Source organism: Alligator sinensis, unplaced genomic scaffold (genome assembly GCF_000455745.1).
Source record: "Alligator sinensis unplaced genomic scaffold, ASM45574v1 scaffold394_1, whole genome shotgun sequence".
NCBI classification, from domain to species: domain Eukaryota; kingdom Metazoa; phylum Chordata; order Crocodylia; family Alligatoridae; genus Alligator; species Alligator sinensis.
In genome coordinates, this window is record NW_005842273.1 from 931813 (window position 1) to 959086 (window position 27274).

At 38.5% G+C, this 27274-nt stretch overlaps 1 protein-coding gene across 1 annotated transcript in view; it reads right to left on the reverse strand.

Moving 5' to 3' along the window:
• Positions 1 to 286: 286 nt before the first annotated feature.
• LOC102371662 (glutamate receptor ionotropic, kainate 2) overlaps positions 287 to 27274 on the reverse strand; it is a 676963-nt gene continuing 649975 nt past the window's right edge. The window contains exons 15-16 of the mRNA XM_006027905.1: positions 17194 to 17444; positions 287 to 451 (exon numbers count right to left, since the gene is read on the reverse strand). Coding sequence (XP_006027967.1) covers positions 287 to 451; positions 17194 to 17444 — 416 coding nt within the window. The remainder of the gene's footprint in view (positions 452 to 17193; positions 17445 to 27274) is intronic.

Below are 27274 nucleotides of genomic sequence, written 5' to 3' on the forward strand. Positions count from 1 at the left end.
GCATTTGAAACCAGCCACAAAACTCACATGTAACATTCATTCATTCAGAATGGTGGAACCCATGACAAACAGTGTAACCCCCGCATAACTTGGTTGATCCATGATGCTTGTGATTCGAGTCTGGCCATTGCAACTGCTTAGATCAGAGTCTCTAGTTCATAGACACAGCGGCATGAGGTAACTCATTTTATTTTGCACAGGTTGCATATTTCCACAGGAAACATTCTCGCAAAGTTGTTTGGAAAAAAGACGACAGTTTGTGCTTGGGGTATCTGGCCACCCAGCTCTATGCCATGGTTTCTTTACCTGGCAACCTTCTGTCGTTAAACGTGTGCATGTTGATGACTTCTTCTGTTTTCACAATAACAGGGGCCTGTGGTTTGTGTTTTAACCGACGCTGACACTTCAGAGACATCCTCAGCTCCTCTACCATGGCACTACAGAAGGACCTCTACAGGGGAAATTTAAGAAGAAGAAGGGAAAAAAAAAAGCTGTAAGAAAGATCAAGCTGCAATGCCTCGAAGCAGATTCACTGTTTTGGCAAGCCTTGTCAGCCCTATAAGTTTGCCACATTTCAGCCTGGAGCTTATAACAAATTGCTGTCTTTTAAATATGCATCACATAATAATTAAAATGACTTATCAAGCTGTGATGGCTCATTGGAAATTTCACCTTGTCTCTACAATTATTTATCTGCCAACTACTGTCTGCTGATGCACATTATATGTAAAGAGATTTCAGACAGATGCTCTGTTAGTATAGTTTAGCCTTACAGGTTAAAGTTTGAATTTACATGCACTTGCAAACCCTGAATATCTCCATAGTGTATACTTTAAATATATTTTACTTCTATACATTCTGTGTTGCTGTGTTCAAGCACTTAGATGGATTTACCTAGTACAAGGTTAGCTTAAATTATTTTAAAATAATATTAAAAAGGAAAGGCAATGGTAATGCAATGTGCCTTAGGTCAACAGCTATTCATGAAGTTAAGTGGAAAATGAATATCCAATATATTATTTTGCATCTCTTAAGCTTCAAATCGTCATCATCATAAAAGCTGTTGTCCACAGAAGAATATTTTTCATGAAAGATTATTTACATACAAAATATTAGATTTTATTTCAAACTGAGTTGCATAAACTCCTGAAAGCAAACTATGAGGAAGATATGTCTTACATGTCCTTAATACAGACTAGTTTTTCAGAGCTGTGCAAAGAAAAAAGGATAGATAGAGCATTCATTTCTTTGCTCACCACTATTCAGAGTGTGCCCCCATCTGCAGGGAGTGGAGGAGAGAATGTTTGCCCATTATTCCAAACTGTGGACAAGTGGGGCATGAAAGAGGTAAAGAACATGGCAATAGCATTAGCTTTGCATATTTCATCATTCCAGTCAGGTGTCCAGACACATGGTGAGGTGTGAACTGCTCCATTTAAAAAGATAAGGGACAGGAGAGAAAAACTATTATTCTCTGAGCTCAACTATGTGTTGTCCTTTACTCAAGGCCAGGTGTATAGTCCAGCTCTTTGGCCACGTCCACATGAGTGCAGACATTTGTTTCCCTGGGGAAAAGAAACAGCAGCACATCTTGTGCCACTGCTACCTGTCCCTGGGGAATGCCTATGCCATGCTTCCTTTGACACAAGGCAGGTTACCCCAGGTGAAGTAGGGAAGGCTGGGGCCAGCAACTGTGCTGGCCCCAGCAGCCTTACTTGGGGTGCTAGGGGATTCCGGGAGCTGCAGCCATTGTACTCCTGCAGCTGGGAGCCTGGCCAGCAGCTGGAAAGTGGCTCTTGCAGGCCAGGCTCTGGTTTTTCTTTCAAAGAAAGAAAAAGAAAAAGAAGAGTCTGGGCTATATTGGAAATGTGACCTTGTATCATTAGAAATATTACTTTTTAACAGCTGAATACTTCCTTCTGAAATATTTCTTAAAAATTGTTTGTTACTTTATGAAACATATAAATAGATAAATCCAATTTCCACAAGTAACTTCCTCAGCCTGGTTCCTAATATAAATTCCAAATATTGATTCTTCAATATCATGTTAAATATGCCAAATATATACAACAACCCAGAATTAATTTTTTTAAAAGCCAAAACATTATCTTTTAGTTTTCACTTAAATCTCAAGATTCCTTGTAATAGAGAACATACAAAGAAATGTATTTGAAAGGTGTAGATTTTTAACTCAGGGACCTCCTGGGGTCAAAGCCCACCCATGCTGCAAGGTAGCAGCATAAGGAATGCCTGCATGTGCAGGGTGTGGCACCACATACAACACATCCAAGCTCATCCGGGTGCAGCCTTCATGTTTGGCCTCCTTGTACCTTTCCAGTGGCTGCCAATCCCTAAATCCAAGCATGTCACCTATAAATCCAAGGACTGGCATCATAAAACCCTTTAAAATACATCCATGTCTATACTGCAGACCTAAAGTAGCCAAATATCATAGAATCATAGAAAAGTAGGGTTGAAAGGGACCTCAGGAGGTCACCTAGTCCAACCCCCTGCTCAAAGCAGGACCATCAAAATATGTTGCTCCATGTTTTCTACTATGAAGATTGAAATAATTTTAATTGTGTTCCTACTGAGCTGAGGGCAGGCTTATTAGAACTGCTGAAAATCAGTGCCAGTTGGCTTGCCCTCAGCATCATGTGGACTTAGCTGTATTTCTTTCTGTCTAGGCAGGGTGCCACTGGGTGCCACAGTTGGGCATGGTATATTTGCAATCTAAACATGGCCAAAGAATCTGGAATTGCTGTTAATCATTGACTTATTTTGTGAGATTAACAACATATCAGGAGTAAATATTCACTTTGTTCATGTTCTCCTTTGCTTCAGGAGAAGCCCCCTATTTTATTTGTAAATAACTAACTACCTGGTATGTCAACCAAACCTGATGCTTCATTTGGTCTTGGGAATAGAGCCACACAGTCCAACTTAGTGCCTGTTTAAGATGCCTAAGTGAGAAATTGTGATCACAAAAATTCCCACTTAGATGCCAGAACGTACAAGGTTCTGTTCTCACTTTCGTATGAGGATATTCAAATTCCTACATCCCAGAATGGCCTAACCAGTAGGCTATTCAAGGCTGAAACATTCTCTGCTTCCTCTTGTGGACACTGTTTTATTTTGCATAGAAGGTATAAATAGTAATTGGCCCAGCCAGAGTGAAAGGGAAGTAGAAAAGACAAGGTAATGCTAAACTAATAGTTACAATACTCATCTACCAGGGAGGTTCTTGACTTGATTATTTTTTTAATGTTTTATCTAATAACATTTTAAATGTAAAAGAGGTTAATAATCACTGATGCAGTATCAGAAACCAAATGTCTCTTCTTCCAGTTAGTCAAGACATTCCTTCTCTGTCTTTCTTTCTCTCTCTTCTGCTTGGTTGAATAGTCATAAACCTATGTCTAACACTCATTGGGTGTATCTACACATGCAATTAATTCAAAGCAGCAAACTCTAGAACAGTTTGAGTTTGAATAAACTACTCCTGGGCACAGCATCTACACATGCACCCAGGACAGCAGTGATTTGAGCTCGGGAAGAGCAGTTTATGCCAGGGAAGCTCCTGCCCTGCTCTGCCCCAGGCTCTGGGTGGTGGCACTGGGTGGTAGAGGGGCTGGTTGGGGCACGAGGGTGCTGAAAGTGTGGAGACATGTGGCTAGGCAGCAGGTAGGAGTGTGGCCGCCTGCTGGTTGGACTGACTGGGTGCAATTTACATCTACAGTCTGCATCTATACATACATTTAATTGCAGTTAACTACTCTGCCATAAGATAGTACTGTTCCCGATAGTACTATCTTATGGTGGTGTTAATTAGTTTGCTGCAGCCTAATGTTGTCACACATGTAGAAGGTGATGCTTTACTCCACAACTAAGTCTGTTCCACAGTAAAGCGTGCATATAGGCGCGGCCATCTTGAATGAGTGTTCTAACTATTAAGCTATCATTTGAAAGGAATGCAGTGTATGCTGTTCCTCTGGTCATGTTTTGGTACAAAGTAATATCCACTGATTTCTCTGATAGGGATTAGACAATTATCTTCAGGACAGAGTTCAGACTGTGAAGTCCAAATAGGATCCAATGCATTCTTGTAGAAAACAATAATATATATCTTGGGGAGCGCAGGACATAAGACCCAAAACTGCCCTCAGCATTTCCTGCCGGCTAGTTTAGGTGACTGTGTGTTGTGAATAAATTAGGAAGTACATGAGTCCCCATAGATTATGCAGGGACCAAATACTGAGTGCTTGGTGCCTAAAGGTTTATAAATATACTGCATTGCCTAAGTCCTTTGGCAGATCTGGTTGTGGTTATTACTGGTGAATCTCAGTGCAATAAAATCAGAGTATGCAGAACAGCTGTCAATTAATCATATAATATAATATTTGATTCTGTTCATGGTGTTATTCAGCAAAAAATAGAATTAAACATTCCCAATTATCTGAGTGAATACAAAGATATGCCTTTAAATCCAGGATACAGGTCAGGATTATGAAAATGCTTTCCTACCCATATGAAGGAAAACCTCTCCTAATAGCCCTGAGTTAGGCCCTTTAAATCCCAAAGAAGGTCAGAATTTAAGGGCCATATCTTTCCGTATGGAAAAGGAAAGATATCTCTACTCAACTTGCTGGCTTTTATAGATCTCATTCTTAACCCATACCTTCCCAGGCAACAGATTCCACTAGGTAGCCAGGCACCTTTAAATTAGGCATTGCAACACTGACTGCTGGAGCATCTGACAGAATCTCTTAGTACAGTTGGCCCCTGGAAGCCAATAAAATCCAGATACCTAAATACTTTTTCAAAGTACAATTTAGGCTTCTATGGCACTTAAAAATTTGAAAAATGTACCACTTAATGTTTCTATCAAAACACTAACAGGCATGACACAGGATGAATACCTGTCCCTTTAGAACTGCATTGAAACGCAACCAATTCTTCTGTAAGTTACCAAAGTTTCAATTTGCAGTCACTCTCAGCATTGAATAGGATTCCAACTGATAGTCAAGAAAAGAAAGGATGCACAGCCTATGGCCAATATCCTGAAACCCTGTTCCTGCTATATCATGAGCTAATTACAGTTATTTTATATGGATATAGTCTGTGTGAGAGAGAGAGAGGATAAAAAAGGATAAAAGAAGAAAAAGAAAAAAAGGGGCTGGACTATATTGGAAAATATGGCTTTGTACTGTTGGAAATATTACTTTTCAACAGCAGAATATTTCCTTCTGAAATATTCCTTAAATATTGTTTGTTACTTCATAAAATATATACGTAGATAAATCCTATTTCCACAAGTAACTTTGTCAGCCTGGTTCTTAACATAAAGTCCAAATATCCTTGTTCTTTGATATCATGTAAAATATGCCAAACATATACAAAAACCCAGAATTTTTTTTTAAAAGCCTAACCATCATGTTCTAGTTTTCACCTAAATCTCATGATTCCCTGTAATAGATAACATACAAATGAAATTTATTTGAAAGCCTGACATTAATAGATATATATATTTTTAAAGGTAAGTAAAATTTGTCTTGTCAATAATTAAATTCTGTTTAAGTACATAAATATTTTGTAAAAGTTTCCCTTGCTCTGTACTTTAAAAATATTTCACATAAATTCAGTCCACTGAAACTTATCTGTATATGCTATATTTGCAAAAAGTTATAATCACTACACATAACTGCTAATTTTTTTAAATCTTAAATAAACTAGAAATATTTATTGCCAAAGAATAACAATTTGTATAATTTCTAGGAAATAATGTGTCTTTAATGACCATTCATACAATAAAAGAAAGGAGGACATTCTCTTTGTAAATTACATTCCCTGTTAAGAACATCCTGAGCTTAGTTCTTTGATTGTATCTGCAGAAAATACATAAAGAAATGTACTTCAAAGTCATGTGAAGAAGGTTTATAAAGGAGTACTCTGACTTGGACCTTTCGTTAATCAAAATTGTCCCCTCATCTCATCATTTCCAAATTGCCTCAAATCATCTTTTTCTATCTACAGAAACTTCATGTCTTTGCATTGTTAGGACCCAACATTTTGAGCAATAACATATGAAATAAAAAAGGAGATTTACAATTTTTTTTGGTGATTGGTTGATGACAACACTTTCAGAGAAGTCTCATAAGATGTGATCCAATGTTTCTTGCAATTTAAATTGGCCATTGAATTTGTTAGAAAAAACTGTGAAAGTCTGACAGATTGCAGGTTGTATTTTTAAAATGCTTCTCCCCTGAAGAGTAGCTTTGTGAATGAATATTGTAAAATGTTCCATTTAATTCAGAGAGAATAACCTTTTACCTTTTAATATCTCCCGAATCTCAATCAGGTTACAAGAATACTAACCATTACTGAATTTTGGCTAACACTGATACAACCATAAGCTGTCTTTCTAAATGTAACCAAAAGTAAATGTTGCCTGGAAGTCAGTTTAGACATAATCAGGTAGCAAAAGATTTGAAGAAAATTTAAAATTCTATAATATAATTATTAAAGCAAAAATGAGTATATTATAGTGAAATTAAATCAATATATAACATTAAGAAAAATGTACCTCTCATATAATCATAAGATTAAAATGTTTAAAATAAAATTTTAATCAGCAATAGTGTCTTTTGTCTTGTGACACAAAGGAGCTCTATCAGAGATTAGCTCCTTCTGAAATGTAAAGAACTAAATTAGATTACTTTACCCTATGCCACCACTGACAGCTTGCAAGGTATAGCATAATAAGCATGTTGGCAGAGTATAATATTTTCTTAACTTATAGGTGTTTAAAATCTACACAGACACTGGAAACTTCTAAAGCTTAACATAGTGCAGATTTGTATATATGCACATCAGTACCAAAGTCTGATAATATTTATTCTGTATCCTACTATTGCTATATATCAAATTTAGAGGAAAAGTAATTACAGGGTATATGAATAATCCTCAGACCTAACATTATTAAGTGTATCTCCATAAATTTTGCCTCTAAAGACCATAAAAGGAGCAATAATTATTGAAACAATAAATATTAAAGTTTGACAGTGCATTGTGAATGCAGTAAGAGTATACATTAAGTCAAAATTAAATAAAATGCATAAGAAAATAAACAATTAGCTCATACATTGCCTGAATGCAAAATTCTACCAAAAAACCCAAAAAGGAAATGGTACACCTATAGCCCTCTAAAAATCTCAATTTAGCCAGCATTGCCCTTTTTTGTATGTGTATTAACAAACAGGGCTCCAATAATTTGTTCTTTCAAACTCTGTCTTCTTTTTCCCTTTGATGGACTTAGTGTAAAATTGACTGTCGAAATTCAACACACAACTAAAAGATTTACTCAGAAGTTCATTACCTCCAGCCTTGCATGTCAGATATTATTTGAAGCCTTGTTAAAATTTCTTAAAGCAGTAATGGCAGTAATCCTGCAGCTTATATCAGACGTTATGGGTCAATGTTCTAACATCTACTAGGACATATCAATCAAACTGTTTTTTCATCTTGAAGTTAGCTGAGAGTGGATTCACAGTGCTGCCCTGAGCCTCCTTTCTAATCAGTTTCTGCTTCCATATGTCACTTCCTTAGGGATTTCGAGTGGTGTATAGTGAGGACCTGTCAATCTAGTCTCATAGACCCATGGGTAAAAACACAAATTCTAGAAAAATGTTAATATGTGATACATGCAGTCATGGACATTGGAGAAAGTAATGGAAAGCAAGAAACATACTTATGAGAATGGAAGAGATAAAAGAAAATATATTATTTTATTTGAACCATTTCAAATTCAGTTTATATTAAAGAACATACCTGTACTAACCATAATTTTAGAATGCTTATTACCAAAGTATATTTAGACAACAGTTCACATAATGCCACATGTTTTTGAAAAAAGCTTGCATTCAAAGTGACATATTGTTACAAAGAATTTGCCAGTGCAGTGATTTCTTGATCTAGAGCAAGTGTAACATGCAACTATACTGCAAACTTAATTTCCAAGCAATTAACTACAGTATTCACAGACAAACTCTCTATTTCAGCATTAGCACTTGCTGCTTTTATGTTGGATAATGAAGCAGAATCTGACTTAAGTAGTTAGCTATGGTTTCAAACTAAAGTCAGTAAAAGATTTGAGAAGAAACTGAAAATAAAACAAAGAAAAACTTAGAGTCCATCAGACAGTTTTGGAGAATGAAAGCTTTTTCTCTAGTATCATTTCTGTGAAGTCCTGACCAATGGAATTTTTCTGGGTGATAGCTTGGTGAAGCTGAGGAGGTTTTGCTTTGAAACAGAGTAGAATGTTGATTGCTCCAAAAAAAGTTTCTATCTACCTAGTAGAGAAGATCAATCTATATATGACTGGGGGCTTCTCCTTAGCAACAGAACCATGTTTAATGCAGAATTGTATATGGCTGAGAGTCAACCACTTGTGCTCACTCAGGTTCTAGAGTTCTTGGATGAGCCTGGCCCATTACCTTCAAGGATCTCCCAAAAAGCCAAACAGCCCACTACTAATTAAATTGCTAATATCACTCAACAGGAGTACAAAATGCCAACTTCTCTCAAATGTGAAGATTTTAGGACTGTGTTGAATAAACTTCCAATTGATGAACAATGACTTACTCAGCTACTCTCCAGTTTCTAACTTTCCTTTTCTGGCAATGAAGACTACGAAGCTTATAGCATAGCACCTTTGGCCATCTGAAATCTTCTGACTTCTTTGACCAGATTCAGCCTGTGGGGCTTGGAAACTGCATTAGTTCCACTGGTTTATGAGGTCTCCTAGTGTTTCTTAAAGATGGTTTTGTTTAGCTGTATCAGCAGCACTGACCATGAGGTTTCGGCTGACTCACCTGTGGACCTAGGCTGGGGTGGGTGTGATTGCACTTGTGTAGTTCCATTCTTCCCTCTCAGAGAGTTCCCAGAGGATGGTATAGGGCAATTGCTCATCAGCCCGGAGGGCTGTCTCTCATGCGGGATTCCACAAGGTTTCATTCTGTCATCCCTCCTTTCAACATGTATATGAGGCCACTGGGGGGAGATAATGAGACAATTTGGGCTGTGGTGCCATCAAGATGTAGATGACACACAGCACTGCATCCCTGTTTTGTCAGACCAGGAAAGTGCAGTCTCTTTGCACTTCTGGTACCTGGCTGAAATAGGGGTAAGATTGAATTTCAATCCAGAAAAGATATTAAAATGGACAAGTACAGGGAAGAATTTATAAGGTGGTATATGCCATTCTTAGTGTAGGCTCTACTCAACCCTTGGTCAAGGTGTTTTGTAGTTTCAGGGTTCTTTCAGATTTCACAGTGCTCCTGCTTGCCCAGGTTGCATCAATGGCCATGTCCCATTTGTATTCAGTTAGATAGTGGAAGGGGCTTCTATCTGGTGTGGACTGTCCTACAATTATCCAGAACATATTGAGTCACTGTAATCCATTTTAAGTGGGGCTTCCATTGCAAAAATCTGCTGAATGCTCATCAAGTGTTTTAGCAATATGGATTATGTCATAGACTAACTGTATACAGAATTGTTCCATGCACGTTTTACAGTGCTGTAATTTAGAGCAATTTTTATAGCATTATAAAGTTACAGCACTCTTAAACATGACAGAAGTGCTGTGGTTAGCGGGAAGGTCCTCTGAGCTTCCTTGAACTTTGCAGGCTACAAGGCAGAGCGTGTTCCACAGCATCCTGGGGTTCTCCACTGGCCAGAAATTTGTGCTCCTGGTTGCCCAGGTTACACCAATAGCTATTTCCCATTTGTATTCAGCTAGATAGTGACAACAGTTTCTATCTAGTATGGACTTTGCTACAATTATCCAGAACTTACTGGGTTGCTGCAAGCCATTTTTAGTGGGACTTCCACTGCAGAAAGCTACTGAATGCTTATCAAGTGTTCTTGATAATATGGAGTATGTCATAGAAATTCAAGCACATAGCTGGTGTTAAACAAATAATTAGTTTGCAGAGTATTTGCTACCTGTTTTAGGCTGCTTTCAAAGTAATATTTTAATTTATAGCTATATTTGGCAATGTATTCTTAGCTATGGAAGAAATTTCTTACCTTCCTACAGTTCTGATCCTACTAACGCTAATGCCAGCCAGCTGGGTCGTTTTGCTGTCAGCCCCCAGATTTAAAAGTCTGTCTAGTTAAAGTTCAACTGTTTTGATCTTGTTTCTGACTTCATTTCCCTGCTGGTTGTGTGACACTAACGTTTTTTTGATTTTTCAGAGTGCCATACAAAAGCAATTGTAAGAAACAGACCAAGCCTTCTTTCGGGGCAAGAATTTAGCAGGATTAACATTTACAAGTTAAAATTCCACAATATATTGAATAAGTAATTGTATAATACAGCACCCTTTGGGACTAAATGTAACTTTTCAAATTTTGAGAAGCTGTATAGTTGCAAATGCTGAATTAAATTTATCTATGAAATATTACTGTAAATATATTTAATAGCTAAGAAGCAGTTTAATCCAATATTTTACTTTTCATGTAAAATATGACACAGTCTTGAGTTATATCAACCAGAGTATTAATACTAATTTCACTTATAGTTCCTTTTGTGTTGGCAGAATTGGTTATTAGCAATTGTCTAGCATAAGTCAACTTGAAAATGAACTTTCTTTTACAAGGATTAACATCTCTTTTTCTGTAATTACATGGCTTAATCCCACAGAGTAGATATATCTTCTTCAACTCCAACTATCAGCAGTTAGATGTGCTCAACACCTTCATGAGCTGAGTCTCCAGTATTATGGTAAACTAAAAAATATTATTTGACAGATTCTTAAACTTTAATTTTGATCACCACTTGTTGATCTGAACTCAATTACGAGCCATCCCTATAAACTAATCAAATGTTTCTATTGCCTTATATTTAATGCAGATGACTTTAAAAAAATTGAGGGGGGAGATATTTATGAAGTTGGACATTTTTAAATAAGACTTATTTGATGCAGCATCAAAGGAAAAAGGAAATATTAGAAAAACATGCATATTAATAATGTGGTGACATTTTTTTTCTTTGAGAACAAGTAAAACAAGGAACCAGGAATGATATTTTTGATTTCTTCTGATGCTAAGATGAAAGTGGATTGTAAATGGTTAGCAAAACAAAACTGACATGTTTAACAACATTGCATAAGCAACATTTATATTTTTCTGCGTCAAAAAACCCAATAATATCAAAAAGGGGGTCTTGAAATTTTGGCCCTGATCCTGCAATGAGTATGCAAATAGTCTTTATCTCAGGAACAATCTGGAGCCCTGGTTATGTTTTATTCATATGTATAAGCTTACAGGACTCAGATTTACAATAAGCATCACTTTCAAGGATGACATTATCTGCTGGACAACTTGACCTGTGTAAAGTCTCTTAGTATTGCTAGCCTCTTACTGTTGCTCCATAATTAATTCAAATTAACAACTACATAACTCAGTGTCATTGTCCATTTTTAATAGATAGTTGTTAAATTGCAATCAAAACTCAAAATAGAGATCATGAGTTTAAATGTTTTATTGTTTGCAAATAGTTTGAAAAAATGTCAGTCAATCAAAATTTTCATTTCCATTGTTTTGTTCTATTTTTACACTTTTATCTTTCTACATCGTTACCAGTATATGGTTATCTCATTACATTTCTGGCTTTGACAAAATATAGTCTAATATATACACATGTGAGTGATTTTTTTCAAGAGGGCATTACACTTGAATTCAGCCCTCGCCCTCAAGTATCCCACACATACCTATACACCCCCCCACACACACACATCCCCCACGCACACCCATATGCACATGTGTACACACACACATCAGGATATCTCTTATGGAGCTCAGGGGGCTGGAAGGACAAGAGCTACTTATTTTTCCACTACATGTCTATATAATGCAGATGTGTCAATGCTAGAAAAATGTTCTCTTTATGAACTGTAAGAGATATTGTTCAGCTGCCACAGTTATTCCCAGCCAACTGTAAGAATTCTGGGTTTACTTTAATACAAAATGTAATGTCATAATTCAGGCTGCACCATTGATAGTAGGTTTTTATAAAGTTTATTGGAATACACAACTTAAATCTCTGCTGCTGAAACCATCGACCTCTACATTTTTAATTCATCTGCACTCTGAGTAACCTGGGTTTTAACTTTATTCTTTTTTTAGCTTGCAGCCACTGAGGGAAAAAAAAATCAGCAATCTTCTTTGAAAATATTATCTAAAACATTTCCCAATATCAAAGTTGTTAAAAATTAAAATATCAGGATATTGTATGAACTGTAGTAATGTTTATATAACTCATTTCATTTCTCTTTATGTTTCCTGAAACAACTGTGAGCATTACTTTAATAATTTGGTGTAATTTGAGAAAAAAATGCTACCAAAAGGCTTGGTAGGAGAGAATGAAAATCTTTAAAAGTCTTAAATTTTGGAATATGAAATGCTTATAGTGTCGATTTGTATGTTTTGCTTTTTACATAGCATGTTCACAGCACTCCAATAATAATACATTTGTTTCTGTGAGGCTGTTTCATTTACAGAACAATTGACCTAGAGCAAGTACACTTCATGTTTGACTACAAGTGAATCTTTGCACTAGCTCAGTGATTACTAACAGTTTTCCGAGTTTGATTGTAAAATGGAGTATTCTGTATCATAGTGGATAAAATGTATCCCAGTAAAAATGGCCTGTAGTAGGCTCTTGGCAACTATACCCCATGTCAGCAGTGATGTTAACTTCACCTAAATAAATCCTAAGTAGCCAAGCTTTGTGTGTTGCTAACACACCCAGGACCTAGAGTCCAGGTACACAGCTGTTCTTTCAGCCTATGAACTGGAAAAGCCGTTCTGATTCCTATATTACTTGCATTGGATTTACGAAAAAAGTCTCTGTTCCCTCTTTGCTAGCCCATGCCCATTATTGTTCTCATCAGTGTAGTGCACAGGGTGTAGATGAATATAAAAGACTCCCATTCTGCATGTGCTCACACCATAAAACAGGGTTGTATAATATCTTGCGTTCTAAAGACTTCCGTAACAAATAGATGCTTTTTATATTGAGCAAATTGCTTCCCACCACCTCCAAAATATTAACTATAGCTCTTCCAGTAGTACCCATCCTGTCATCCCTACTAGTCATTAAAGTCTGCAGGGATTATATCAAATGGAAAGTATTATTAGGTATTATTATTTAAATAACTATGAATAGGAAAAAAACCCAACAAATTAAAAGTCAACATTTGTTTTCTAGGGTTACTTAGAGTAACATAATGTTACTTAGGAAAAAACATCTTGAGTTTCATAAAAATAAAGATATGTGATGGGGTAAATCAGGGTGCATGAAATGATTCAGTAAAAGGTATACTGGTAATTGTTTTAAGTGGGTTTAGCTTCCTAAATAGCTTATTCACTGCCCTCTAAGTGCCAACATACGGTTACAATCAAGGAGCAGGTCATTTACCAACAGAAGCAATTATAAAATGCAAATGGATGAGCATTTATTGTCAAGATTGTCTTAGATAAAAAGGTCTGCTTAATAACATGTCTCCAAGTAGATGACATAATTATGTGTTTGTGTTATAAACTATAGGGAAAAAAATACAAACTGTTGGCTTTTACAGCCTGTAATAAAAGTAAATGGGTGAGCATTCTGATGTGTTATTTCTATTAAAATCTGGCCATTCAATTCCCTTCTAAAAATTACAAGACACCCTCTTGTATTTTGATATAGGAATGCAGCTCAAAGAGCCTGGAAACCTCAGTGTCCATTTATCCTAGCCACATGCTTGTACTAAAATTTCAAATTTCTGCTATGAAGAATGGCAGGACATTGCCACAATTTCATTCTAAAATCTTCCATTGAAAAAAATTACTGGATGATTTGCGAGAGCTGGAGGCAGTCTTTAATCTATAAGGGGTATGGATAAATGTATAGTTATAGCATCTTCAAAAGATAAAGAGGGAGTTGCTGTTCAAGGACATGGGTAAGTTTGTATTTGTATTGCTGTAAATTCTTGAGAAATCTGTAGAAGTAGAAATGTTCCTGAGAGAGGGAGCGTACAGGTGTTCCAGCCAGAAGACACCCCCTCTCTTATTCTCTCTACCCCTTCCTCAGACCAGAGTCAGTCCTCTGGTGTTTGGGAGGAGCCCAGCTGCATGGATATACATCCACACCTTGAAGGCGCAAAGCAGCTGATGTTCAGTTCCTCCTAATCATGGATGAGTTGAGCATATAGGCATTCACTGGAGTATGTATGATAATAGAATCAAGCATATATGCTACTGGTTTTGATCTCTTCAGATGTGGATGCACTAGTGAATTCTTCATGAATTGGGGTATTTTTTGATGTTTCTCAAACAAATAAACAAGGATTGACAGTTTTGCTCTGATCATAGTAGAGGTTTTCTTTGCTTTCCGAAGTCATTAAAACAGAAATGACTATAAATGGAGAATGCTGTGATGAAATGAAGAAATATATTTTCTTGATTGACATTTGACAGTTACCCAAAAAGTTTTCAGCTAATAGATTATACACATTTCAAGAAAATTAGGTGAAAGTAAGATCAGAGCCACTCTGCCATACATTTTCAAAGTATGGTACCAACAATATCATTACAATCTTGCCTGGAAATTTTTTTACTTCAGTTTCATTTTTACAGGTCTCTATTCTGAAACTGTCTCCAGGCAAGCAGACCTCTTCACTTCCACAGGAGTCCATGAGGACATAGCCATTTCATGGGCACATGGGTATTTCAGAAGACAAGCAACTATGCTGCAGAAAACTACATCTAAATAAGTACAAAATATGCAGTGTCCTACTTAATTAGCAGGTGATATGGCTGTAGTTGTAAGCATATGTTTTAGCATCAAATGGTCATTCTTGTCATCCTGGGATGTTGTTTAGTCACAGGCTAAATTCTGTTTAATTCATTTTGCTTACTTAACCACCAGCATAGAGCTTTATTCTGTTTTCCTCCAATCCCCAAGTAGAACTATTATGGACTAAAGTAACAGTTCAAAAACAGAAAAGCCAGACTAACCAACCAAACAAACAAACAAAAAAAAGAACAGAGAAGAGTTGAAGGATCAGATCCACAAAAGGGGTGAGACTTTTTTTTTAGTTATTTGCTCTTTTGGTGTAATATCCAAGGACAAGTCAAGCATTGGGTCATACCTAAGAACAACAAGTAAGATGAAATATGCATTCTATCCCTGTAAAGCACTAAACACTTAATGTTACAAATTTCTTATGAAAATGGTCACAACTTCTGCAAATTATGATTTTAAAATATCAAGGCCAGTGGTTCTCAGCCTTTTTAGATTAAGGCGCCCCTTATTAAACTGGTGGCACCCTTGGAAGATGCAAACTCTTAGTTTTCACTCATTTTTTACTACAGAAAAATAACACAGCAATTTTTATGTTGTAAAGAACTCAGAAAGACCACACCAAGTCAGAATGCTTCTAAAACTATGGATTCATATTTTAAATCAGTGAGTTTATCTTGTGATGTGTGTTTGTGCAGCTAACAATGCTAATATTGTATGGCACCCTGTACACCCTTGACAGTACCTCAAGACACCCTGCTTGAGAATCACTGACATAGGCCCACTAAAGCCAAATATACTAAAATTCATAGTATGGACATTATTTCAAGGGCAGAAATGCCATTGTGATGCACATGAATTAGCTTTGTACCTAATAATATCAAACAGGATGCAATATGCATTCCTTTCCTGCAAAGCAGTAAAAGCTAAAGTTACACAAATTCTCATCAAATTGGTCTCATGTCTGTACATGAAGATTTTAAAAGTTTTCAGACTGGCTGAACCAAAATATACTGATGTTCACATTAAGTAAATGCTTAAAACATGGATAATATCACTATGATATACACAAATTATTTAAAATAAATAGTATTTTCCATGCAAATTCATCTCAGAGGTCCTATACTCCGAATATGGGTTAACAGAACCGAATTGTCTATTATTATTACTACTAGTAATAAAAGAATCAAATAGTCATTTAGCCTTTTAATAATTATTTTAGTACAATTTAATAAAACCTACCCATGTTCAAATTTGTTTAGGAACTTGAACCTAATTTTGCCTTACTGGTTAATATCAAAACTTGCTTTAGCAACATTTATAAAAAATAAAGTATTTGCACTCAAAAGGGTGTGTATATATCAGTATAAATTCAGAAGTCACAAAAGAGCTAAAAACAGGCATTTAGATATTTCTGAGTAATATTTCAAGTTAAAAAATCACCAGTAGCACTTGAAAAATATCAATATAAATATGCATTCTGGATTTACCACTGCTTTTAATAAAATAAGGTATTAAAATGGGGATTAATAAAGGACACAAGCTCCTCATAAATGCAACCCACCCCATAAAATGATAATTTTGTCCTGAATTTTATGATGTAAATTCAAGGTTCAATAAGAACTATCCTTTAGTTCAACTTTACCTATTATGCATATTTACATAAATATTTGTTAAGCTTTGATGATGATTATGTCTCCTAAGAAATCTGCAAGAAAATATAAGATCTATCAATAATTAGATTATCATGATTGCTTTAGCAGTCAATACAGAACAAATAATATCAAATGTTCAAAACTGGATAAATTTAAATTACAGGAGATCAAATTATAATCAGTAGTGGAACAACATAAAACATATTAACCTAATAATTTCCAGATGCTACCAGGCCAACTTTGAAGGTGTAAATTTTTCCAGGAAAGAACATAGAGGACTTTCTGGACTTCTGACTTTGAACTGATGGATAGTTTTGCCTTTAAAAATCAGAATTATCTGTAGAAGATTATTTTTCCCCATTACAGTTTCAGAATTCTTCTTCATCCGTTAAATTAACTGCAGTGAACTTCCAGGAGTAAAAAGCTGTCTTTTTTCAGGCTTGAATAAGAGGAGAAATAGTCACTTGTCCTGAAAGCTGGCTACAATTAAACATATTAGAAACAAATTAAAAGTTGTAAAATGAAACCTTAGGTGCTCTGCTGTGAAGCATCATTACATAAGTACTATACTAGGCTCGAAAAAATAAAATAACAGAACAGCCCTCCATTTGGTTTGATAAGTTTAAAAATTTTTAAAAAACTGCTTTGATAAGCCAACAATAAAAAAATTAAGTGGGAAAAAATTATATTTACCTTTTCCAACTGGGCATTTTTTTTTGATTTGTACAAAAACTCCCCCACAGCCACAAAGACAGAAAGCACCAATCCTGCTGCCAAAACAATGAAGATGCCACCAATATTTTGAACTCCCAGTGCACTAGCTTCTTTGCTCTCCTCCTCTGGACAACCATTGCCTCTCCACCACTTCTCCTTCATCATGTGAAGCTTGCCTTCTTCTTGAAGCTGAAGAATTGCTATAGTGATCTTGTCTCTGTATGGAGATCCTAAAAGAGATCACAGAGCACATTATAGCATGTCTTAGAGAGAGTAAGACTGTTTTAGTGATGTCCTGTGAGGGATGAAATGAGGGGAACAATGATGATTCTTGCAATGAGGATTCAAAATAGAATCCTCATTGTTTTAGGTAGATATTTCAGTTTTAGGTAGATATTTCAGTCAGAAAGTGAGGATGTTTGTAATCTTTCCAGATCACAACACCTAAGTCAGATTGTTAAAGTTAACTGACTACAACCAAAGATACCAATCATATTTTCTCACATGTAAGATGCACCTTTTTTCCAGAAACCTCCTGCTGGAAATTGAGATGTATACTATAAGCAGGGAACTAGAGTAACAGCAGTTTATGCTACTTAAGCTTCTGCCTGGTGAAAGTGAAAGTAACTGCATATAATGCATGCTGGGTGCATCTACATGTGAAGTTCATATGCATGAATAAACTGTGGTGTATAATGCACTGGAGTTTATTGCTCCTGGGCACACTGTTTGAACATGCAGCATGCTGAACCAGATTGGAGCAGCCCTGGCTGGCAGGGAGCCCAGGAGGTCAGCCTGCCAGCCCGAGGATGCCCCAACCCAGCTCAACATGGTGAGGAGGGTCTGGCTGGGACACAAGGGTCCTCCAGAGATGGGCTAGCCAGCAGGCAGCCCCACCCTGAAGGCCCCTCGTGCCCCATCTGGCCCTATCAGCATCTACACACGTGTTGTTGCATGGCAAAGAACTCTGCTGCAGGATAGTACTTGTATATCCCCTTAGCCATCAATATAGAACAAATAATATCAGATGTTCAAAACTGGATGAATTTAAGTTACAGGAGAGCAAATTTACAAGTACTATCCTGCAGCAGAGTTAATTAGTTTCCGGTGGCCTAATAGAGCCACACATGTAGACATTGAGTCATTTACTGCAGAGCTAATTAGGCAACTGCAATAGATGTCTCATGTAGATGCATCCACAGAGCAGAACAATGAGCAGGCTCTGCTCCCTAGGTGATTTTACTCAGTTACTTACTACATGGAAATATCTTCTTTTCTTTATTCTGCCTTTCAAAAACAAGGAATATATCTTGCTCTGGGGTGTGCTGTATGCAAGAAAATATAGTATTTGTATTAGTTTAACTTGTTCATGCAAATATCTGAATTGGTTATACACTTGGCTGGTTACGCAATTAATTGGTCATGTGACTGGATATAAAAAGTGATATGTCCATGAATATTGGGTATTTAAGTGCATAGGCAAATAATTTGCGCTGTTGTAAGTGTGATTCCTGCAGGACAAGTTTTACAGACAAAAATATATGAAACCTAGAAAACCCATCACAGTTAGTCATAAAACTACAGACACCTGAAATCCTATATACCCATCAGTTGTAGGGATAAATAGTCACATCCTCTTATACCACAGAGGACTTAGTTTAACAGATCTCAACCTATGGGGCCATTACAGAAGCAGAGCAACCCAAGAATTATCAGAAATGCCAATTGTTAGGCTACATAACTTCCCAAGACTGTCAGGCCTACCAGGAACCTAAGAATATCTTAAATCTTTATTTTACTAACTAAATTTTAATAGAAAATGCCTTACTCCAGGAAGTGTTGACTAGAAACAGCACCTTCATACCTTGACACCTGCCATCTAGGTTTGCAGGATATTGGTAAGAGGACTTCACTTTGATAAATAGAAAAGGCAATATTTCTCTGTTGCCAACATACATCTGCTGTTGTTTTATATTACCCTAAGCAAACATTATCGCTTTCAAAGTTAAATATATGTAGTACTATTTTTACTAGTCTCTAAAACTGAATTTTCAGACCTGATGCTATGCTCTAGTGACAGGAAAGGTCCCCAAAATAATCAGTAGGGCTGTGCAAAACTTCGGTCCCTGATTCAATTCAGCAGAGATTTGGCTCAATTTGGTGACTGAATCTCCAAATCTGAATTGAATTAGAGGACCCTTTAATCTCTCTGAATCAAATTGGAACCCTCCAAGTTGATTCGGAGAGATTCAGAAAGATTCAGAGATTTGGACATAAGAGACAGCTTTAAATGTTTTTTCTACATATGTCTAGGTAGCAGGGGCTTGTTAATGCTGCAATGCTGGCGTGCATGGAGCATCCCACAGAAGCACGGGAGGCTCCCGTGTGCTTGGCAACAGACCTGGAAGTGGACCAGAAGCACTTCCGGTCCACTTCCAAGTCCGTCAGGAAGTGTGCTGGGATACCCCTCTGCAACCCCCTCACTCAGTGACTGATGCCTCCTGGGTCTGCTGGGGGGCACCCGGGGTCCCCCTGCAGCCACTCGCCAAGCTGGGGAGGCACACAGAGACCCGCCCCCAGTGAGCTCCCTGGCAGACCTGGAAGTGGACCAGAAGTAGTTCCGGTTCACCTCCAGGTTTGCCGCCAAGCACATGGAGGGCCCCCCCGCACTCCTGTGGGACGCTCCATGCACCTCAGCATCACAGCAATAATAAGCCATGTATGCTACCTCAAGGTATGTAGAAAAAACTTTTAAAGCTGTGTCTACGTCCAAACCACTGATTCTCCAAATCAGCATCGAATCTTCAGATTCAGATTTGACTGAATCGAATCAGGGACAGTGATCCAAATCAATTAATCGAATCACTGTCCCTGTTTCAGGCCGAATCTGAATCTGAATCAAATAGGGGCCACTTTGCACACCCCTAATAATCATGAAAGCCCTTAGAGGTCGAAGTGACAAATGACATTATGCCTTGGAATTTTTTCAATACTATGTACTTCAGCCAGTAGCATAACTAGGAGTTGGTGAGCAGGGCATGATCCCCAGGCACCAAATTAGGAGGGCATCAGAATCATCCCCCAGCCCCACAGCATCAATATCTTGGCAGCAAAAGGAGCCCAATGGGATTGCTCTTGGAGCAGCAATCAGGTACATGGACACTGGCTGTAACAGCAAAAGCCAGGGAAGGCAGACCACTTTGCAACTGTGGCCGTGGCCATGGCAGTAGCAGTAGCAGCAGTAGCTGAGGATTCCTGCCCTCCTCTGATGCCCCTTTATGCTGCTAAAGCCCTTTGACCTAGTACAAAGAGGTCAAACTGGAGATGGGAAACTTAAAAGATAGGAGGGAATAGAGGCTATGAGTAGTCCTTGGTAATGGAATCTGCTTCCCCACCAGAGCCTGATTCCTTTGGGCCTCAGAGCAGGGTAACACCTAAATTTGCAAGGCCGTAACAAAATGATAACATTTTTTTCTCTGTGTCTGTATGTAGGGATACATTTTATTGTAGGCAAGCCTTTTACTCATTAAAGAGATGCTGTTTTTTCATCCTTTGCACAGTGCCCGGGGACTTTGTAGTGAACACTTTACAAATTACACTAATTAATAAATAATGGAAATGGAGAAGGCTTTTACTTTTCAATGGCACAGAGCAAATGTGCTGACATCATTCCTAAGTGTTTTCTATGTTGAGATTTTGTGCTGTGTTTAGGGACAGCAGAACTATCTTTTTATCATTGTCTCTTCTGGGTGCTTAAATCAGATTGTAAACTGAAGTTGCTATCAAATGTATCAGGGTATGAGGAAGTCCCTTAGCTGAAAAATGAAATAGTCACACCCCTCCTCCCCCCAGCATGTTATGTTGGTAAGATGTGTAACAAAACAATGGTACCTCTGCCTCCATGAGCCTTCTCTTTGTAATGCCTCCCACAATTACATAAATACTGTCTGAAATTGTCAGTGTATCCTATTTAGTTGAATAATAAGATTATTTTTATTCTTTGTGTTCTTTTGTCTCATTAACCTGCTATGTGAGGGGTGCTGTCTATCTGTCTATGCTGCTATGAGGTGGTAGATCCAAGTATGTGGATGGGTAATTTTCATGCTCATGAAAAACACATATCTCTGCATATAGCACTGGGCATATTACAAAAGAGCTAGATTTTATCGTAAGAACAGAGTCTATAGGAAGGGGTAGAACAATGTTGAGGGATCAACCCAGGTTAAGAACTGTTGTTTGGAAATGCACAATATCATCTCTTGCCCTAGGGCATGGCAATTTGCTAATCCCCAGAGAGTAGAGAACAGGAAAGTCAAGGAAGACCTTATTTACCAACTACCTGCTTTAGGGAAGGCGTAAACATGCATGTAACTGTGCTTATTCCTGTGCATCAAATGTAACACCTGTGTAGTTGACTTAGGGCTGTAAGATATATGTGCATGTACCCTAAGTCATGATCTAGTGCTCTGTGATTATGCAGAAACATTTTGCAGCCTGTCTGTAAAAAAATTCTTCACTCAGATGGAAGAAGGGAAGAGCTTATTCCAGACCAGGGCCTAGGGGAGACTAAGTCCATGGCTACAATCTTTTGGGGACATTTTTGGCGCTACATTGCTTATAAATATGTAAGAACAGCAACTTGCATGACTTGAGATTCTAAAAAGTAATTTTTTGTCTCCCAACTTCTGCTTCCATCCATGCATCTGGACCCAGTTTGAAGAATCTCTGATCTGACAGAGGCTTGAAAGCAAAATAGAAGAAGTTTTTTGTTTTGTTTTGTTTTGTTTTGTTTTGTTTTGTTTGGGGGGTAAGGATCAATCTTTTTTTTGTCTAAATGTTTACAGAGTTTAGGAAACTGAGAAGATTGTCAAGATGGTGACAGCTAACTCTCTTGTTTATACATATTTTAGGGGTCAGATTTTAATGGTAAAATTGTAATCAATTTGAAGTAGAGAATTTGTATAAGGAGATTGTAATTCACTGGCCCATGAGCTCTCCTGTCATGATGTACTATAATTATGATCTACATTGACCAGACATTCCATTTTGTTATTTCTATTAGAAATTATGTGTTTGTTTAAATAAATCTGAATAAACAAATAATTTCATCAGAATAAACCATAAACACTGAATTATGAGGCTTATTAGTTAAGTCTGAAAAAAAAATCCAAATAAATGCATAGTATGTATAGTACTATATTATAATACTCAATAGAGTATAGCATTATTGTAGTATAGTCTTAACAGAATAGTCTGTAGTATTCTGTAGTATTAACAGAATAGTCTACTAATAGCAGAAACTACAAGCACTCACTAAACAACACTTTCAAACACTAAACTGTTATTCATTTCAACAGTATCTGTGCCCCTTTATGTTGCAAATTTGCAAATATTTGCACATATATTTGGAGAGCAAAAAAGGACTAGTATTAATATATTAACATTTATGAGAACCCAATATTTTTTCCTGATGTTACTCATTCTTCTTCTTAAAACATTTGTAGTCATCCAAATACAGAGCAGTCAACATGTGATTTGGATGATCAACCTTTGGATACTAATTTTACTAAACTGAACTGTTTGCAGATTACACAAAAGCTAAAATATTGTGCATATTGTTCAAATAATTATCAATAAAGCTGACATTCCAGTCACAAATGGTTCATAAAGATCTAAATATGTTGACTATTGTATTTGCAACAAATAACTTGAACAGCTCTAATAATCTGATCTTTGAAAAAGAGTTAACTCTCCAAACCAATTTGACCAAGATGATTTCATTGATTTAACTTCTATGATTAAAATAAATATGAGAGAAAAAAAAGATGCACAAGTACTCAGACACAGCTGCTTTTCAGTCCCAGTTTTTGCTTATATAGACTGATTATGGGAATCAAAAGGGTTTGCAGCATGTAGAAGTGCCACATGCCAGTTGTAATGAGGTCTGGAGATGGCTATGCACCCTAGAGGAGAGATAGGTAGTTAGCCATGTTAGTCTGAAGTCAGGCAGAAGGCAGGGTAGATTTGCACCTTATAGGCTAACTAAATCAAAGATGCAAAAGGTAAGCTTTTGTAAGGAGTAACTTACAGTATAAGCAGTATCTAATTATGAAAGCCACTGATTATAAGCTGCTGCTTATAAAACCTTATGCTATGCATCTCTGATTTAGTCTATACGGTGCAAATCTACCCTTCTAATGATCCTACACAGAGCAGAAAGGGTTACACTCATTAAAGTTCCCATTCTTCTTGCAGAACTGAAACCCTCGCTTGCCCTCTCCAGATAAGTAAATAACAGTGGGCATTGTTACACCTTATGCTGAAAGCCACATAAAAGTTAATCATAGAATCATAGAAAACTAGGGTTGGAAGGGTTCTCAGGAGGACATATAGTCCAACCCCTGCTCAAAGCAGGACCATCCCCAACTAAATCATCCCAGCCAAGGCTTTGTCTATCTGGGTCTTAAAAACCACCAAGGATGGAGAGTCCAGAACCTCTCTGTCTAACCTGTTACAGTGTTTTACTACCCTCCTAGTGAGAAAAGTCTTCCTAATATCTAACGTAAACTTCCCTTGCTGCAACTTGAGACTGTTGCCTTTTGTTCTGTCATCTGCCACTGCTGAGAACAGTCTAGCTCCATTCTTTTTGAACCACAATTCAGGTAGTTGAAAGATGCTATTAAATCCTGTCTCAATCTAGACTAAAACGACCAGTTCCCGCAGCCTCTCCTCAGAAGACATGTGCCCCACCCACCTCACCACTTTCATTGCTCTCCCCTGGACTCCCTCCACATTCCTTCTGTAGTGTGGGGGGAGCAAAACTGAACACAGTACTGCAGATGTAGGCTCACCAGTGATTAATAGAGAGGAATAATCACTTCCCTTGATCTGCTGGCAACTTGCCTACCAATGCTGCCCAGTATGCCATTAGCCTTCTTGGCAATGAGGGCACACTGTTGGCTCATATTCAGCTTATTGTCCACTGTAACCCCCACGTCCTTTTCTACAGAGCTGATTTACAGCCAGTCAGCCTCCAACCTGTACAAATGCATGGGATTGTTGTGTCCTAAGTGCAGGACTTTGCATTTCTCCTTCTTGAACCTCAGGAGATTTCTTTTGGTCCAAACCTCCAAATTGTTGAGGTCTCTCTGAATCCTAGCCCTACCCTCTATAGTATCTACTACTCCCTCCAGCTTGGTGTCACCTGCAAACTTGCTGAGGGTGCACTCTATCCCATCTTCCAGATGATGAAGATATTGAACAAAACCAGCCTTGGGACAACCCCTGGCTACTTCACTTGAAATCAGCTGCCAACTAGACATTGAGCAATTGATTACTACCCTCTGAGCCTGATTCTCCAGCCAGTTTTCTGTCTACCTTACAGTCCATTCATCCAGCCCATACTTCCTTAGCTTGCTTGTGAGAATGTTGTGGGAGACTCTATCAAAAACCATGCCAATATAAAGGTATACCAAATCCACTGGTTCTCCCTGCATCCACAGAGCCAGTCATCTCATCAAATAAGACAATTCAGTTGGTCAGACATGACTTGCCCTTGGTGAATCCATGCTAACTGTTCCTAATCACCTTCTTCTTCTCCAAGTGTTTAGAATTGGATTCCTTGAGGATCTGCTCCATGATTTTTCCAAGGACTGAGGTAAGGCTGACCGGTTTGTAGTTCCCTAGATCCTCCTTCTTCCCTTTCTTAAATATGGGCACTATATTTGTCCATTTCCAATCATCCGGGACCGCTTCCAATTGTCATGAGTTTTCAAAGATAATGGCCAGTGGCTCTGCAGTCACATCACCTAACTCCTTCAGCACCCTTGGGTGCATTCCATTCAGCCCTATGGACTTGTGTATGTCCAACTTTTCTAACCAGTCCCTAACCTGTTCTTTTGTCACTGTTGACTGCTAACTTCCTCTCCAAACTGTGCTGCCAGGTGCAATAATCTGGGAGCAGATCTTGCCTGTGAAGACTAAGGTGAAAAAGGCACTGAGTACTTCAGCCTTTTCTGCATCCTCCATCACTAGGTTGCCTCCCCATTCAGTAAAGGACCCACACTTTCCCTGATCTTCTTGTTACTGACATACTTGTAGAAACCCTTCTTGTTACCCTTCACATCCCTTGCTAGGTGCAACTCCAGCTATGCTTTGGCCTTCCTGACTTCATGCCTGCATGCCTGTGCAGGGCTGGTTTAACCCTTTAGTGGGCCCTAGCCAAAAAAAAAAAACTTGTAGGCCCTGGGCTGGTTGAGATTTCCTTTCCCACCCCAGTGATGCCACTCATGCAGAGTGGGGCTTGGAGCTGCCACTATGAAGCAGCCGTTTTAGCAGCAAGGCCGGCAGACAGGAGAGGAAAGGAAGAGAAGGGAGCCACCACTGCAGAGGAAAGGACCAGGCCCTCCCACAGCTCAGGGCCCTAGGCATGTGCCTAGTTTGACTATGCATTAATCCAGCCCTGTGCCCGAGCAATACTCTTATATTCCTCTCTAGTTGTTTGTACAAGTTTCCACTTCTTATAAGCTTCCTTTTTGTGATTTAGCTTACTGAAGAGTTCCCTGCTAAGCAAAGCTGGTCTTCTGCCATACTTGTTAGTTTTCCTGTAAATCAAGATGGTTTCTTCCTGCACTTACCGTAAGGCTTCTTTAAAGGACAGCCAACTCTCCTGGACTCCTCTCCCCCTCAGACTGGCTTCCCAGGGGATGCTGCCCAAGAGTTCCCTGATTGAGTCAAAGTCTGCTTTTCTGAAGTCTACAGTCCTTACTCTGCTGATCTTCATCCTTCCCTCCGGATCCTAAACTCCATCATCTCATGGTCTCTGCTGCCCAAGTTACTTTCTGCTAGTACATTCCCCTCCAATTCCTCCCGGTTTGTGAGTAGCAGGTCAAGAAGAGCACTGCCCCTAGTTGGCTGCTCCAGCACTTACACCAGGAAGTTGCTCCCAACACTCTCCAAAAACTTCCTGAACTGCCTGTGTAGCCCTCCCAGAAGATGTTAGGGTGATTGAAGACCCCCATGAGAACCAGGGCCTGTGATCTGGAAACTTCTGCTAGCTGTCTAAAGAAAGCCTCATCCACCATTTTCTCCTGGTCCAGTGGTCTATAGCAGACTCCCACCACAATGTCACCCTTGTTTCTCTCTCCTCTGACCCTAACTCAGAGACTTTTGACAGCCCTATGTCCAGTTTCATATTGGAGCTCTGAGCAATCATATGGTTCTTTTACATAAAGTGCAGCTCCTTCTCTTCTCCCTTGTCTGTTCGCTCTCTTCTTGGTCGCCCAGGGAGTCTCCATTTATACCTTGCTGGGCCTGGGAAAAACACTAACCCTATTGGCTTAGCGTTGTTCATTTAACTGGGACAGTCACACCTTAAAGCAAAAATGTTTCTCAAACTATGTCTCACCTGCACAGCTATGATTTGTCACTAGAGGCTTGTTGAGCAGCACTAGGAATGGACTAGGCAGGAGTGGTTCATTGTTCCTACTGGGCAGAATGGGCTCACAAAGAGGTAGGTTTCAGTGAGACCGGAGAAGCAACTTGGTCTCAGATCTGTGGCAGGTCCTCACTTAGAGCAGGGCTACCAGGGCTTTGGTCTGGAGGCCCTGCTCTCACTGTGGAGCTACTGTATCCGTTTCAATGAAACCTGAGAGCCCATGGAAAGACATAATGATAGAGATCACTCACTTTGACTGGCTGAGCTCCTGAGAAAGCTCTTTGCTATCTCTGACAGCCACAGTACCTCCCATTAGCTGCTGCCCATATTGATTTGCCATCTGAGCAAATGAGCAAAGGGCTGGGGAGGCGCTGAAGATATTCCCTTGATCATCTCCACCCCCTGCTCATTCCTCTTCTCTCTCCAGCTCCTGGCTTGATCTCCTGCTCATCTCCAGCCTTCCAAGGATGGAGACAAGCAGGAGAATGAGCAGGGGGCTGGAGATGAGCAGAGGAAGGACCAGGAGGCTGGAGATGAGCAGGTGAACATCTGTAGCTCATCTCCAAGGGCTCATCTCCTTCCTCCTCCTCCAGGGTCTTGTCTCCAGCCCCTCCTCACCCTCAT